At 33.7% G+C, this 16,525-nt stretch overlaps 1 protein-coding gene across 1 annotated transcript in view; it reads right to left on the reverse strand.

The window, feature by feature from the left end:
- The window catches only part of LOC136842291 (uncharacterized), a 289,840-nt gene that overhangs the window by 56,130 nt on the left and 217,185 nt on the right, over window positions 1-16,525 (reverse strand). Inside the window, 3 exon segments of the mRNA XM_067109551.1 lie at window positions 1,096-1,320; window positions 3,016-3,294; window positions 7,560-7,703. Coding sequence (XP_066965652.1) covers window positions 1,096-1,320; window positions 3,016-3,294; window positions 7,560-7,703 — 648 coding nt within the window.

Genomic DNA, 16,525 nt, shown 5'->3' on the forward strand with positions numbered 1-16,525 from the left:
TAAATCAAGGGGGAAGAAAGAGTTGAGAATAAAAAAATAATATAGTTCTAAAGAAGCAATTTACTGTGCGTTACTGCCACGGTTTTTAAACATATTTGATTGAAAGGTAAATAGTTAATGAAAAGGGATAACAGTTGTATATTACTTCAGAACATGTTGGAAGATGTAAAAATATAATGAAAACTCAAAAGGAGTATGACCTAGGAAATGTTAAAATATATTTTATTACGAATAACGAAAACTTAGATATGGACAAATAAAATGAAGAGTGTGAAAAAAAACTTGAACGGAAAATTCATAATTTTTTCAAGCATCGTTAAGCAAGAATTGCCGACGATCTACGTTTATTCAGCGATTTAACTGCATCGACTTTCACAGTTAAATTACTCGAGGATCGTAAAGCCAAGAGTAATGGAAAACGTTCAAGTTATGTTACTGTGAACGTATCAACCAGTGATGATTAATAGAAAGTGAACTTATTTAATACGGGAAAATTATTATTAACTTGTAAAAGGTTTTAACTTAGTTATTAAATAATTGTTAATTTACAACATAGTGTCGACTTTTATCTTATTCTTGAATATGAGTTTCATTGGCAGCTGGCAGCCGCAGCCCTTGGAGCTCCTGAGACAAGGTCATGTTTACTTGCACATAATTTCGCGCATTACTTAAAGGGAATAGTAATTTACATGAAACGATGCATTTGAACATTTATTAGTAGGAAAGTGACAAACCAGGATTACAAAATATGACAAGCAATATATGCGGAAACAATCTTAACTAGTACTCAGCTAGAGAGAGAGAGAGAGAGAGAGAGAGAGAGAGAGAGAGAGAGAGAGAGAGAGCTCATATCCTACGGATAGGTAAGGCAATTTCTTGCAGGGATTGTCGTTTATGAAAGGACAATTTATAACCCACACATTGAGGTGGTTTTTTTTTTTTTTTTTTTTTAGTCATTCATTTTATTAATAGCATGTTGAAGTCTGGCTTATTTGTCAGCTGTAAGCAACGTACTTTTGAATATTATAATACATTCACTAGGCATTATTACTTGAATATGTAAGTTTGTCAAGTAACTGAAATGATTTAACTTACACGAGCAATTAGAGCAGCAGCTATTTGTGGTATTGATGCTGTAGGAAAGCTGTAGTAAGGCCGTGTCGTTGTTATAGTTGTGCTGAGTGTTTAAACAAGTGTAGCAAGGACACCTTTGCATGGCGGGAGTCTCTGTCAGATTCCATATGTCTGACATTGACAACCTAGACCGGTCCCCGACTCTCTTGCTTCTGTGTAGCTTTCTCTCCCAAGGGTTCACAACGGCTAGGACAGAAGAAAGTAAAATAAAATTTGTTATAGGAATACGTAGGCAGTAAAAATACAGCATTATAATTATATATCGTTTGTGCATCTTTTTTTATATTTTTACACAAACACAATCACCCATCAACACTACACAACGTTATAGACAGTTTATTACCTATGGTTTTGTTTTGAAAGACAAGATTTTTTTTAATGATAGATTTATTAAGTTAGTGCAGTCGAACCTCAGTTATTCATTAACATTTTTATTTTATGTTGCCTGACCTGCAATAAAGTGAAGTACTTTTATTACAGCTCCATACTCAGCTTTATATTTTCGTAAAGTTAGCCTTCATAATGGCTGGAGCTACTTGATCTGATGAAATATTGATATATGAGCTCTTGAAATTTCATTGAAGGCCATTTGCTTTGTAGGATTCAGTAAACTGTAATATGTTATGCCGTCCAGGTTCTATGTAAGCATTTTTTAAAATGAACTTAATGGCATGCTGTTGTCACTACTAGATGCCGTCTAAGGAAAGGATGAGATGAAAGGTGACAGGGGTATTAATATTTGATTAAAAGAGTTCAGTTGACACGTAATATTACAAAGTTCGAGGAATTTTTTAAGTCGAATTGTCATTGGTAATAAGGATCCAGGTCTTAGGTTCAAGTCTTAAAATTAACAGTAAAGGTAAATTGGAGTAGTCCTTTGTTGATATCGAATATCCCAAGAATTAGATGTGTTTATTCTTTGGTCATTTTCGAATGACGGCTTCATTGCTGCTGAAATCTTGAATCCGCGCAACTTGACGATTTCGAAGCAGGATTTATGTATTTGAATTGATTGCATAATATGAATCGTAAATTTTGATAAGGGATTTTTAAAGCACATTTTAGGTAAGCTTCTGAAAATACTTCCATTGTCTCTTTCTGCTATAAGATGTAAATTAGGAATACAACTGGTCCACTTGCACTTGGATGATACTTTTGTTGACTACGTAGATTACAAAACCTAAGACCCTGTTTTTGATTGGATTAAAAACAAAATTTCGACTAAGCTAAAAGTTTAGTTGTTAATTTTAATAATATGAGCAAGCATTAAAAAGTGTTTTAAGGAGCGGTTGGAAGTGTGAAATTCACGGCCAATATATTCACTTTATCTCTTTTGTGCTTTGAAAGATTTAACGGTACCGGTTTTATCATCAAGCATGAATGATACCAATACTCTGCCTTTTAAAGTGGTTGACGTGATAATGTAGAATGAAATTTTGATGATGAGTTTTCATAGATAATTTTATTAAAAACTTTTTGAGCCTTGGTTCTTCAGTTGTCCCCAGAAACAAAGTTATTTGCACTGTAATAAGAGTGGCAAAAGTGGGTTTAAGACAAATGTTCTTATTCAAAATGGACATTTTTAGACTTTGATACTGATGTGATCGTTGTATTGCAGTTGGAGTGATTGTTGATGTTACGAAGTAGAGCTCTGTCATTAATCTTGGGCTTATGAATGATTAATGTATTCCACAAATTTACTAGTTAATTTTGTGTGCTATTCATGTTAGTTTTTCTCGATGATCCTGACAGTTTTTAGAAATTTGCACTTCGGGGCAAATGGAAAGTTCTGATTTTAATGTTTTAAATGTTTCTCTCAGATGTTAAATCTTTTACCACAGAAAATTCGGAGTAATTCATACTTCTTGCGTGAATACATACCACTAATTGGAGTTGCCAGTGAAAGATCAGAACGAGATAAGATAACAGCATCTTTTCTGGAGAGGCTTGACATTCTTTCCATCAACGTATCGCATGTAACGTTTTCGATTTGTGTACCAGAATAAGCTATTGCCGTAACATTGTAGTATCCATTTGGAAATTTGACGCACGACGCCCTCAGCGTTGAAGCCTGCCAGTAATGCCGCTTTTCAAAACACATGGTAAGGCATCTGTAGTCTTTCCTGTTGGTAACGCCGCTGAGAAACAAGAACACTTCACCTGGAATAGACGACGATAATGGAAAGGGATTATCTGGTTTTCGATAGGGATTAGGGAAACAGACAGTATGAACAGTAATGATGAAACAAATTGCATGAAATCAAAGTTGAAAGAAATTCAGTTGTAGTAATCGATAACATGAATGCAGAAAGCTGATGGTAAACTAAAATCAAATTCATTCTCAAACATACATACATGAAAACACACACACATATATATGTGTGTGTGTGTTTGTGTTTTTATATATATATATATGTACATATACTTTTATATTTTATATATTTCTGATAAAAAGCCATACCAGGCATTGTAATTGTTATCTTCCAGTTCATATACAAACTGCCCTTTTGCACCATATCCAAAACCTATGGTCCCAACGTTCAAATTTTCGCATTAATTAGAGACAACAGATCAGGTTATAGGGCTGTAAACCTCAGGCACTCGCTTTTCACTCACAGAAAGTGAAGAGAATACAACTCTATCGTTTTCAGTATCTTGAGCTGGGATTAGCACCTCTTTATTTGCTAAATCCACTTTCCCATTACCCTAGAACAAAGTCAGGTAATTTTTCCTCAGAACCGCCTCAGGCATCTGACACCTGACACAGCAACAATGCTTAAAGACAATGTGTGTGCGGATCTTGGTTTATTGTGTAATAGGCGCTAAGTCTACTTAAAAATTACTAAAGGATCTTTTATTAACCTAATTGATTTTATATTATCCATCTGATTAGAACTTAGAGAATTACTGTCAAAATCCGTGGCTGTAATTTGTTCTAATGAGTAAAAACATGCTGACATAACCCAAAAGGTAGTTGTATGAAGATGTTTGGTTTCATGTTTAACTTATCCTAGTTTTTCAAATTATTCTAGTTTTTCAAGAGATAACTAAGATTAGCGTCTAGAACGTCTGTGTTGTAGCATCCTTGGTGCTAGCAATTTTGTTACAAAAAGGGATGAAGCAACAACAGTATCAAATCGGGCTAAAAATATGACATTAATATATTGGGAATGTGGCTTGTTGAAATCTTTGTAAGCTGTGCTTTTCGGTAAAAGTTCATTATTTTTAATATTGCCTTCATCAGTCTCCTAATACCTGTGTGTACTATTAAACTGAGTTTATTCCAGAGGATATGATTATCTTGATTCATACTTGAATGGACAATGGCATTGTCCTTAGCATGTAAATATACTGTAGACTGTTGTTTATTCATTTATCATTATTGTCAATACTCTACCACGTTCCATTTAATGTTTATTTATAAAATCAGGACGGTATTTTATAACCACTGGGTTTTTCACATGAGACTGGATGGATTTGTTGCTTTGAATTTGAAGTTTGGAGACTGTATTTACGTTGTTCTTGCTCCTTGTATTAACTGTATTTTTTTTCTAACTGGATATCAGTGTCAGTTTTGGTAATATTTAAATTATATTTTCAGGTGTTTATTTGAGTTTTCAGTGTAGAAAGCCCTTGTATATTTGATTTTTTTTTTTATGAAATCTGAGAAAAATACTTTGTATATGCAAATTCTATATCAGTAAATATGGATGTGAGTCTCTACTAGGTTACTAGGTTATATGACAAACTGTAAATTTAAAACCAAGGAAATTGTATTTACAGCCTAAGACATTGAAAATGGTAGTTTATTTATTTTATATTCACATGTAAAATGGATGGAAGATGATCTACTTTTAACATATGTAAAGAAAGTTATCAACATCCAATCATGTCCTTTCCGTGAAAATTGAGATATCGCATTGCTTAAAATAGGAGTGCGTATATTTCTCTCTCTCTCTCTCTCTCTCTCTCTCTCTCTCTCTCTCTCTCTCTCTCTCTCTCTAACACGCACACACCTATACATATATATATATATATATATATATATATATATATATATATATATATATATATATATATATATATATATATATATATATATATATATAAATAGATATAATTGGTGAGTGGGTTCCGTTCTCAGCTAGCACTCTGCTGGCCGCGAGTTCGAATCTCCGACCGGCCAGTGAAGAATAAGAGGAATTTATTTCTGGCGATAGAAATTCATTTCTTGCTATAATGTGGTTCGGATTCCACAATAAGCTGTAGGTCCCGTTGCTAGGTATGTAGTGGTTTGTAACCACATAAATAAATCAAATCTCTTCAGGCAGCCTAAGGAGAGCTTGTACTGCATAGTATATATATATATATATATATATATATATATATATATATATATATATATATATATATATACTATATATATATATATATATATATATATATATATTCGTATACCTCATAAACTATATGTGTGTGTATATATATATATATCTATATCAAGAGGTCCCCAAAGGAATATCAGTCTGCAGAGAGAGAGACACAAATCATAGGGAAAGGTGATAAATAAATAAATATGAGGAATAGAAATAAAACGATGACCTGAATTCAGGAGACGTCAGCAGAAAGCAGGAATGAATTTGCTCCTTGCTTAAACATGCAGATTAGGAGATTCCATGACTGCACTGGGCAAACTGTTAAAAAATTTTAGTTGTAGCCAAGATAAAAAACTCCTTGCAAACTGTGAAGTATTAAACCTGATACTAGAAAACATGCCTCTTGACAACAACAGCTATCTAGTGTTGCGAGCGAAAACAGATAAGGCAAAGAGGTGCAAAGTGTTTGTCAGTGCGGTATTTTTGCAGTAAATATAATGAACTCACTTTATGTCGTGCTACGATCAACGCGTTAAAGTTGTAAAGTAACTTGACGGCAAATATTTAATTAATTAAGAAAGTTTATTTCACACGGAAAATCACGAGTGGGAGCGTGTTACGAGATTAAATATTCAATTAGTCTTAGTTTGTGATGGGGTTTAGTCTCATTCCCCACTGACTGCCTCCTTTACTGATACGTTCCATATCTTTGTAAAAGCTATTAGCATCTTCATTGCATATTTTTGGAGTCTGTTACTGCAACAAGAGTTGCATCATTCTCCTGTAACACCACCTTACGTTTAAAACCAGCAATCGTATACTTAGTTAGGACTAAGCAACAGTCCTCAGAAAGCAATATTGTTGAATAGCTATAAATTAGTAAACATACTCATCTTTAAAGAAATAAATTAGCCCTCGACTCTCTCAAGACATCATCAGCAAAACTGGTTTGCTCGTTATTTAAGAAAAAACTATTCGTAAGCTGTAGTGAAGAGCTAGAATGACTTACCTGGGAATAATTATATGCAGGCATCAGGTGTTCTCATGTACTTTACGTACACTCTCTGCTGTTAACACATGTTTTATATATCTCGCAAAAACTGCTTGATTTATGGGAAGGGATTGTGTGTTAAACTTTATTTTCGATGCGATTTCTTTCGTATGACTAGCAGGGCAGCGGGTATGGACGAAGTGCAAAGACCAAGGCATTCTCCAGAGCTTTCAGATTTTTATTCTACTATTTTATTTGGCCTTACTGACACCTCGCCGCCATTAACACAGATTTTCCCTTTCTCTGAGTGGCAGCTGCAATATGACATTGTCTTCTGTTCAGTTATTTCGCCAATTTTAAATGTACTGCCATCATTTAGGGTAATGCATGGCATGTTCACTTGAACGTTGAAGTTCCAGCTGCACGACATCCTCTGGGGAGGATGTTCCATGAATCAACCGTGTGGGAAATAATGGACCTCTGGGACTGAAAGTTTCGTATCAAACACATTTACTGCGTATTGGTGCTGCTGTTCGGCGAATCTGGTTGCTCGGCAAGAAAAGGGATCAGGGATCAATCATGGTGCTGAAAGATCCATGTTAAATACAACTTTATAAAAGGTGACATAAAAGAGACCATCTGTCGATGATCCAAATCATAACTGCTAAGCCGCTCTATCTAAAGAGAGATAATTTCTAGAAGCAGACATCCAGGAATTGGCGCAGTGCGGTCTGCAGATATGCCACTCTTTGGAACAGGCACTGTATTGCTAAGCTTCTTGCTCATCACACAAAGATACTACGTCGACATAGCATTAGAATCTACTAATCTTGGGAGACAACACGCTAGAAACTTTTTCTAAAAAACAAAGGGAAGAGACCTTCAGGATCTTCTCCACCCCAACTATCATGATTATCAAGAATGTTCTTAACATCCCTAGAGCGATAACTAATATTTAAGTAGCAGCTTCATAGGAAGTAAGGGAGACACACTGTACCTTAGGTAATTCAAACATGTAAATTAAAATAGGTATGTGGTAATACAAAACAAATTGTTACCTGTCACGTTAACCTTCAGAGAGAAGTCAACTGCAGTATTCAGGACATCGATTGGTGTTGATTCCATCTGAAGAGAATTCATATTCGTACCGTAAGGGGTGATGGTCAGGTCGAAATCCGAAGATATTTTTGTTGCACACACGCCTGAAAAGAAATGTTTTTGAGAATCAAGTGGTGTTAATGACAACAAACAGGCATTGTACCTGTTATTTGCATGTTTTAAAAATAAACCTGGGCATATTAACGTAATAAGAAAGTACGAAATATTTCTTCCCCATAAGTAGGGCTGTGGAGCACGTAAAAGTGGTTCATTTCCCCAATTGTACGCATCACACATACATACACTCACACATACATATATATACATATATGTATGTATGTATGTATGTATATAATATATAATATATATACATTCATATATATTATATATTTATGCATGTATGTATGTATACTGCACATATATATGCTGCGTATTATTTCTATTGTTCTTCCTCTTATTGACTAGTTTCTTATTCCTTTGCGTATCTTTAGTATGTATGAAATAATTTCCGTTTCCCCGTGCGTAGGAATTAACCCGCTCAATTTTTTCGATGAATCTGTTGCTTGTTGTGAGATTAATGACGATACTTCTCTGATTAACTATGGTTTTCAACCAAAGTGTTATACTGTTGTGATTGATGACACGAGATTGTCCTGATGGAAGAGGAAAGCAACATTAACTTGTTATTTTGTTCCACGGGGCTCTGTGAAAATTTTCAAGTGAAATTACATTTCGACAAATTTACGTAACTTAAAGGTTTTTTGGGGGGCAGACATCATTAGAAATTTCAACATCGAAAGTAAACAGTGGTCTTCATGAAATTATACTGCTGAAATGGAAAGTAAAACACTGCTTTTGCATAAATTTACAACTTTATCAAAAAAAAAAATTTTTTGGTATCGTTGCTTTCGCATGTAGAGGAAAAGATCGCGTTCCAAGCAATCACAATGCAGGAATGAGGTTCTTATCCCAAGTTCTGTCCCTGCTTTCCAAGGTAAGTAGATGTAGAGCATTATACAAACCCAGTACATTTTACGTTACATTTCTCCTTGGTTTCTCAGCGCTGAAGGTCGTAATCGCGTCAGCTATGTGAGGTTATTAAAACTTGCCGGCGTATTTTCGTATTCCGTTCAAATGAAACTTTCGATGGACACATCCAACAGATTAGGTATTTATTCGTTCATTCATCCGTATGCGGAAACACATATGCATATGCATATTTAAATATTATAGGGCTACCCCATTTGCCAAATGTGTATGTGGAACGTCTTAATTACTTGAGACAAGAGCAAAATATATCTAGTACATGGTTTGAATCAACTACAACTTTCAGTTTTATTCAGAAGGAAATACATTTTCACTGACCATTGCTCGTTAAACCATAGAGAACCAACACATGACTTGTGAACAGTGAGATTGAAATAAAACATAATTGCTGAAGTGTTGTTACTCTGTTGTACAGTCAGTATTTTCTCATTTGTACAATTAGCTTTTGTTGCCAAATGTCATGAATATTATGTATAGTATAAGAAATGTCCCTATTTTATAGAAGAAGAGCATTACAAAAGTATTACGAAATACGAAACAGAAGAGCTACATTGAATTTGGGGTAACACTCACCATAATTAAACAAGTTCTGTAATTCTAGGTTAAAGCTCAAGTACAGCCGAGTACATTGTTTTATGGCTACTAATCTGTATTTAATGAGAGGCTTTACTCGGGCCTTAATTTTTTCTTGATGCAAAGCATCGTAAATCCGTTCGGTGTGTCATTATCAGTCGGGCTGTAGAGTGGTAATTGAAAAATGTCTGGTTTACTTTTGTAAAATCAACCCCTACTCTCTTGGAGATACTTATTTTCCAGCTGTTTTACAAGGAAAATGGAGAAGAGCTTCAGGCGGTTCTGTTCGTCTTACGCATAGTCATCTATGTGTATTTTATGTATTTATTTAGTTTTGGGAATGCTGTTAGCACATATCAAAATTACGTATCAGTTTTTACTCTTCTTACAAGTAATAATCATACGATGCTGGAATTAGCAATTACTTTTAATTACCACTTTATGAAGCATCATAAACATCAAACTTGAAGGCAATGGTGTGTGGTTAGAGTAAGAGATGGTGGCGTAGTTAAACGAGTAAGGCATGGTGGTATACCATCAGTCGGTTAATATCAGTAAAATTTATATGGGTGAAAAGAGGAATGGGAAAATAAATGTCTAAAAAAAAGCAGCACTGGTCGGAACATTTTTGTAAGGTCATGAATAAGATGTATGAGGGGTATAATTTGATTATTATACTAGAAGCTGCTCTACATTAGACCTGAAAGTGTTTCTTCGATAAATTCACAGTTTGACAGCGGCATTATCCACAGACCACTTTTATGAAAAGCTTTCTGTTACTGTGTCATTCTCGTTAAATATTTAAAGCTAATTGAAATCATAAACGAGCGAAGTAGATGCGAAGTGATATATACTTGCTGTAAATCGTGGTGTGCTGCAAGGGAATGTTACTCCATCATTGCTGTTTGCCCATTTCATAGATTTTGTGATGAAAAAAAGTATTTGGAGGTGGAAGAGACGGTTTATATTAAATAATAACAGAAACGCGACAAACTGGTAATGTGCAGGTAATGCTGTTTTGATTATTAAAACACTAAAAGATTTACATAGCTTGTCTAGTAGATACTTGGAGAGATGAAACTGAGGTAATGTGGAGTGTATGCACGAAAGGATGAAATCATGCTAAATGGAGAAAGGCCTGAAATGTATGACGTTGACCGACAACCATTAACAAATCTTTGTAAATATAGTATCCACTGTGTAGTGAATTCTTGACTCACGACTCTACACTTTCTGGATATATTTCCCGCTAACAAACTTGTACGTGAATTTTGAAATACAGTGAAGAAACTCATATTCCATGTTAGGTTTTGTATCTACTTTAGGTGAAACAGCAGTTCAAACCTGTACCACCGCGCAGTCACAAAAGATTCTAATTGATTTCAGCTCATAGATAATATGTCTGTTCACTTCAGTTATTTTTCGCTTGAAATGATACGAACTTATTCCTTGCAGGAATTTTCTTAAGTCCATTCTTTGATTCTGGCTTAATGTTTTCAGTGGAAACCATATCCTAAAATTGTTATTGAATTGAGAATTCACTTTAAAGTTCATTTCATTATGAAGCATTATAATTACATGGAGCTGGTGAAATTTACCCGGTAATACAGTAAGAGTAGTGTTAAATATGAGAGATATCCGAAAGTTTTAAAAATAATATGTTATGATGTGAAAGTATTGCTGCTTGGCATTTGGATATATTAGCATAAATATTTTAAAATATTGGAAATGAAGACAACATTTAATGAATGCCAAGTGGCCCAGTAAGCTAACAATACTTACGTGTTGTATAATCATGCACCACTTGCATTATCACGTGGAGGGCATTTGCACTTTTTTATACAGACTATTTGGATCAGCGTGTACAAACGGAGAACTGAATGTATATATCCGTCGAGAATATGGAAAAAAGTCGTATGAAACTTGTTAACTTTAGATTTCTTATTGCATCGTGCAGTCGCAATATTACGGTTACATTCCTTCCGAGATGTTGGCTTTGTCACGTGAGAAACGTAACGAATGCAAAGGATCCTTGCCTTTCCTCATGTTGCATATGTTTAATCATGTAATGCACTGACCGTATATTGGGAATTTGAATGGGTAAGTCTGCCTAATGTGTTGTTATTTTAGTCATCTACTTAGATTTTAGCCTTCATGAATTAACGCATTATTGTGGAGGTAGTTTTTTTCATATTACTCATAATACATTCCTTAAATTAAATGAAAGGGTGAAGGCTAAATTCCAAATTTATGAGACAAAATGTAGGACTAATTAGAAGTACGAATACAGCTTACATAACCATAGGTTTGGGCGGCTAGAATAAGTTCAGCTCTCAAAATAAACATTCAGAGTCATATGATTATAAAGATTAAGTAAAAGTTACCCTGTTTGTTCGTTTGTCAATTACGTAGCCTTATGCCAGATGGTCTCTCTCTCCTGGAGCAGCTCGTGACATCAGTGACCTTTGTGCAGTTAGCGTTCACTGTCGTATTTTGGAATTGTGCCCTATCACTAAAGTACCTTCGCCTTATGTTTTCCAAGTGGAAATGTTTGGTTCTCACGAAGGTTCCCTGTCTTCATCTCCTTACCATGCATGTTTAATAGATTATTATGCCCCAGTCCTCATTTTTAAAGACACATACTAGGTGTTACTTGTAGACATGGTAAAGATGGTAAAACTACTATTCCAGACAGAAAAATTGTATTGGATAACATCAAAATAAAAGAGGGAAATAATTACCTATACTTTCTCTCTCTCTCTCTCTCTCTCTCTCTCTCTCTCTCTCTCTCTCTCTCTCTCTCTCTCTCTCTCTCTCTCTCTCTCTTTTGTGACCATAACCACCTGAAAGTACGTAAATCCTTAAACTATTCTATCGATTGAATAAAATCAGGTTAATAATCCACTCACTCACTGTCTTACACGTACACACACACAAAAACACAAATTCGATTGTATACTCATTTATTTCATTTTTACTTGAAACGGAGCCCAGAAATAATATCAGATACTTCCAATAAACCACACAGAAAGGTTCTATTGTCAGTGGGTATTATTCGGTGGTCTGTCTGACGGAATTTTTTTTTTACAAGGATGGGCTGTACAACAAATTTTTCCACCAAATCATTCCCCCAGTGTTCTTCGAGGAAGTTCACGTTGTTTGTCTGAGACGATAAATTCCTTGTATGTGATAAAAAATAACTCATCCCAATTACCTTCATTAAAGAAATTCTTCGGATTCACTCGATGTTAACTTTGTGACATTACATGTTTTAAACATTAACATAGTGTTGTGTTGAGTGGTCCTTCTTAACCTCATCACATCTGCATAAAGTGATACAGTGATGTGCACTAATGAGTATCTTGATATTTATTACCTTTGTACTTTGATTTTTGTAACATGTAATTGCTCCAGTTTTATGTTTGATTGTGTTTGAGAGTTAAACTTAAATTTTCTTGTATTATTATCTCTCCCATTCTTAGTGATTTTATTTAAACGCTGTATTCATTTTGTATATGCACTAACACATAATGGAATTTCACGGATAGATGTGTATTTCCCAGCCTACCCTTCTCGTTTAGGCCAGGGTCTTCGGCAAAACGTGCTAACGTTTCACCAAAAAAACGCTACAATAGTTAACAATGGTATGCAAATATCATTGCCAACTAATGGGAACCTTTGCATATTTGACAAGCTCTATCCGTTTCTGGTTTGCGTACTGATGAATTATTGTAAAAATGCATTGAGAAGGGACACTTCGTCATTATTTACCGTTTTCGGTTGGATTGGGAAACCGACTGCTGGTCATGCTTGCTTATGCTTTCTTTATCACATAAGATATGTGAGACCTTGATTTTTTACTCAACTCTCCATCACGTTGTTCAGTCTATTGCACAATCCGCCGATCAGTTCAAGGTATGTATTCTCGTACATATAAAGCTTTATGAATTTTTTATGATTTGTAAGATATATATATATATATATATATATATATATATATATATATATATATATATATATATATATATATATATATATATATAATCCCCTCAACCACCCTCAAAAATTTGTCCATAAATAAGGAAATATACAATTACCTAGTTTTTCTCAAATGCTTAAAGCCAACTATTCTATTCTACGGCAGAGTAGCCACCTAGCAAACCACTGTAAAGTAAATTTTAAAAGTGGGTGGAGAAATATATAGATAAATACATAAGGAGGCAAAATTAAGAAAAAAATTCTGATATTGAGACGTAATTTTGGAGGCCTATGCTATGACGAAATATCAAAGTTGTGATATGAAATCCATTAAGTGAGGTAAAGAATGTAACAAGCTATCATAATTTTTACGTGAAGTTTAACATTAAGTGAAAGTCATCAACAACAATAATAATATGATGCAGGTTTCATGTGATGCACTTTCTTCGTCACTTGAAGTACATGAGTAAATTAAGCGTGTACTGTGTCCTTGTGTCAGGGTATCGATTGTTGTATATTGTAAATATATATATATATATATATATATATATATATATATATATATATATTATATATATATTATATATAATTGTACAATGTACAAATTAATGTTTATGATACCCTGACACAAGGATACAGTTTGAAAATGAGTCTCATGATTACTCATGTGAATTAGCATTCAAGTCATGCAAGAATAGATGTTTCATAAGTTTCCAAAGGAATATGGAAACTTTATTAAATGCAAAACTTATATGGAAAAGATCTTTTATATATACTGTGTGTAAGATGTTATGTACAGTAATTATGTATGTTAGATGTATATATTTTTCTGTGTTATGGATGTTTTTAGTGTCAAACATTAGAACTGTTATCTAGATTTGAAAAAAACCTGATTTGTCTCAAGAATGATTTTTCATTAGCATAGTTTCAAGATTGTAAAGACTTTGAACAGTGAATCGATTCATTAAGTCATGCAATTAAAACAGAATAGATGTTTCAGAAGTTTCTTAGAGGAATATGGCATTTTACCTAAATTGAAAACACTTAGTGTTTAGAAATAATTGTCTTTTCCAAGTAAGTTTTGCATTTACTAAAGGGGTGCATATCTATATATACTTCTGCTATATATATATAATTAAGATGTTAGAGGGCGAGTAATAAGTTCGTAGTTAGATCGTATTATTTTTATAGTACAAAGTTACTGGAGTGCTTTTAGTATCGAAAATTAGAACTCCATTATTTCATGCTTTTTCACAATATAACAAAACCTGTTATTTGTGCCAAGACTATTTTTTCATTAGCATATTTTCAAGAATGTAAAGACATCATTGGAACAGTAATAACATGATTCATTGGGACTTTTAGATGCGTTTTGATCCCTCTTGACGAAACTGAGACAGGAGGTATTGCCTAATCTTGAAGAACACTTAGTGTTTAGATGATAATTGTCACCATTGTTATCCTTTTCATCTCTGTGCAGCAGTTGGAAAAGAGGTGCATAGGTCTTCAATACTCCCGTTATCCCTATGTAAAGGGTCGGTTGATATGCGCCTATATATATTTATCAAATATATCATCCTATAAATATTCTCTCCATATCTTCCTCACTTTATTTGTGTAATTCTCTGTGTCCCTCTCGATCTATTCCTCAAACAGGTTCTTCCCATATATATATCCTCGTCATCCATCCTGTACAATATATATCTCATATGTATATGTATATGTATTTACTAAGCCTAAATTCTTCATTTCATCATTCTCCAATCTCTCAGGATCTTTCATTTGAAGGACAAGGTAAAAATATTTACATATATATATATATATTTATATTATATATATATCCTGTAAATATATAAAACTAATTGAAATAATATATATATATATAGGGTGTTGTCGCGTGAATTTGCTATATATATATATTCCTATATGCTATATATATTTGTTGTTTGCCCTACTTACCTATACAAAAAAAAAAAAATAAGTAAGGAAATTTGACTAATGGTGAAAACCAGACATTTAGAATCTTTCATTTTAAAGGGCAAAACAGCTAAAAAGATTTACAAAGCTTGCTTAAAAAAATACATCATATATCTGTAGAGAAGGGACCTAAAATACATCTAAGAAAAACAGAAGAAATGACAAGTGTATTCCCAAAGGGATGGAATAACATTATGTGGAGAAAGGATTAATGAGGTTGGATCTTCCAGGTTATTTGGAACCGCGATATCCAGTATAGGTTCTCTAGAATTAGAATTAAGCGAAAGGTTCAAAAAAGCAAATAAAACATTGGGAAGGCTTGATAGAATTTGGAAATCAGATAGACAGAAATTGCATTCAAAAGTAAGATTATACATAAGCCAGTACGATCTGCATTGCTATAAGTACGTGAAATATGATACAGAAGTGAAACAATTTGAAAAAATTTTGTCGATTGAAAGAATATAGGTGTAAGATTGCAGAATAGAGTTGGAATTGACACCATAACAGAAATTACGAAGTTTCAAATATAGATGAGATAATTATGAGAGGAAGAAAGAGATGACTTGGGCATATCCTTCGCACAACACCTGGGAAAATAATAAAGCTAATATCAGCTGGGTACCTGTGGGCACCAGAGGATAAGAGCTTTGAGATAAGAAGAGAGGCTGGAGATAAATGGAAAATTGTGGCAGACGAAGCACAGGAAAGACATAAGTGGCTGAATTCCACAGAGGTCGTTTTGGCCAGGCGACACTGGAGGCGATGATGTATACGTTGGTCATATTATTATATATCATATATTATATATATATATATATATATATATATATATATATATATATATATATATATATATATATATATATATATATATATATATATATATATATATATATATATATATATATATATATGTGTGTGTGTGTGTGTGTGTGTGTGCATGTATGTATATGTGTATACACATATATATATATATATATATATATATATATATATATATATATATATATATATATATATATATATATATATATATATATATATGTGTGTGTGTGTATCATATATATCACCTACACATCTTCCCTGCCATTGCGCTCTTCAGCACTCGAGTTTTGCTCTCTCTCTCTCTCTCTCTCTCTCTCTCTCTCTCTCTCTCTCTCTCTCTCTCTCTCTCTCTCTCTCTCTCTCTCATGTCTTCTTTGCCCATGTGCAGAAAAGTGATGTTCAGCTCATAATGTGTGAAGACGCTCGCTGCTGTTTTTCCTCTTCTTTATAGCTAGGTATAATAATGATCACATTAATATCTCAAATGCTCAAAACACTTCGTTATTGAAACGCAGAATCATTT

This window comes from Macrobrachium rosenbergii, chromosome 10 (genome assembly GCF_040412425.1).
Source record: "Macrobrachium rosenbergii isolate ZJJX-2024 chromosome 10, ASM4041242v1, whole genome shotgun sequence".
In the NCBI taxonomy this organism is placed as follows: domain Eukaryota; kingdom Metazoa; phylum Arthropoda; class Malacostraca; order Decapoda; family Palaemonidae; genus Macrobrachium; species Macrobrachium rosenbergii.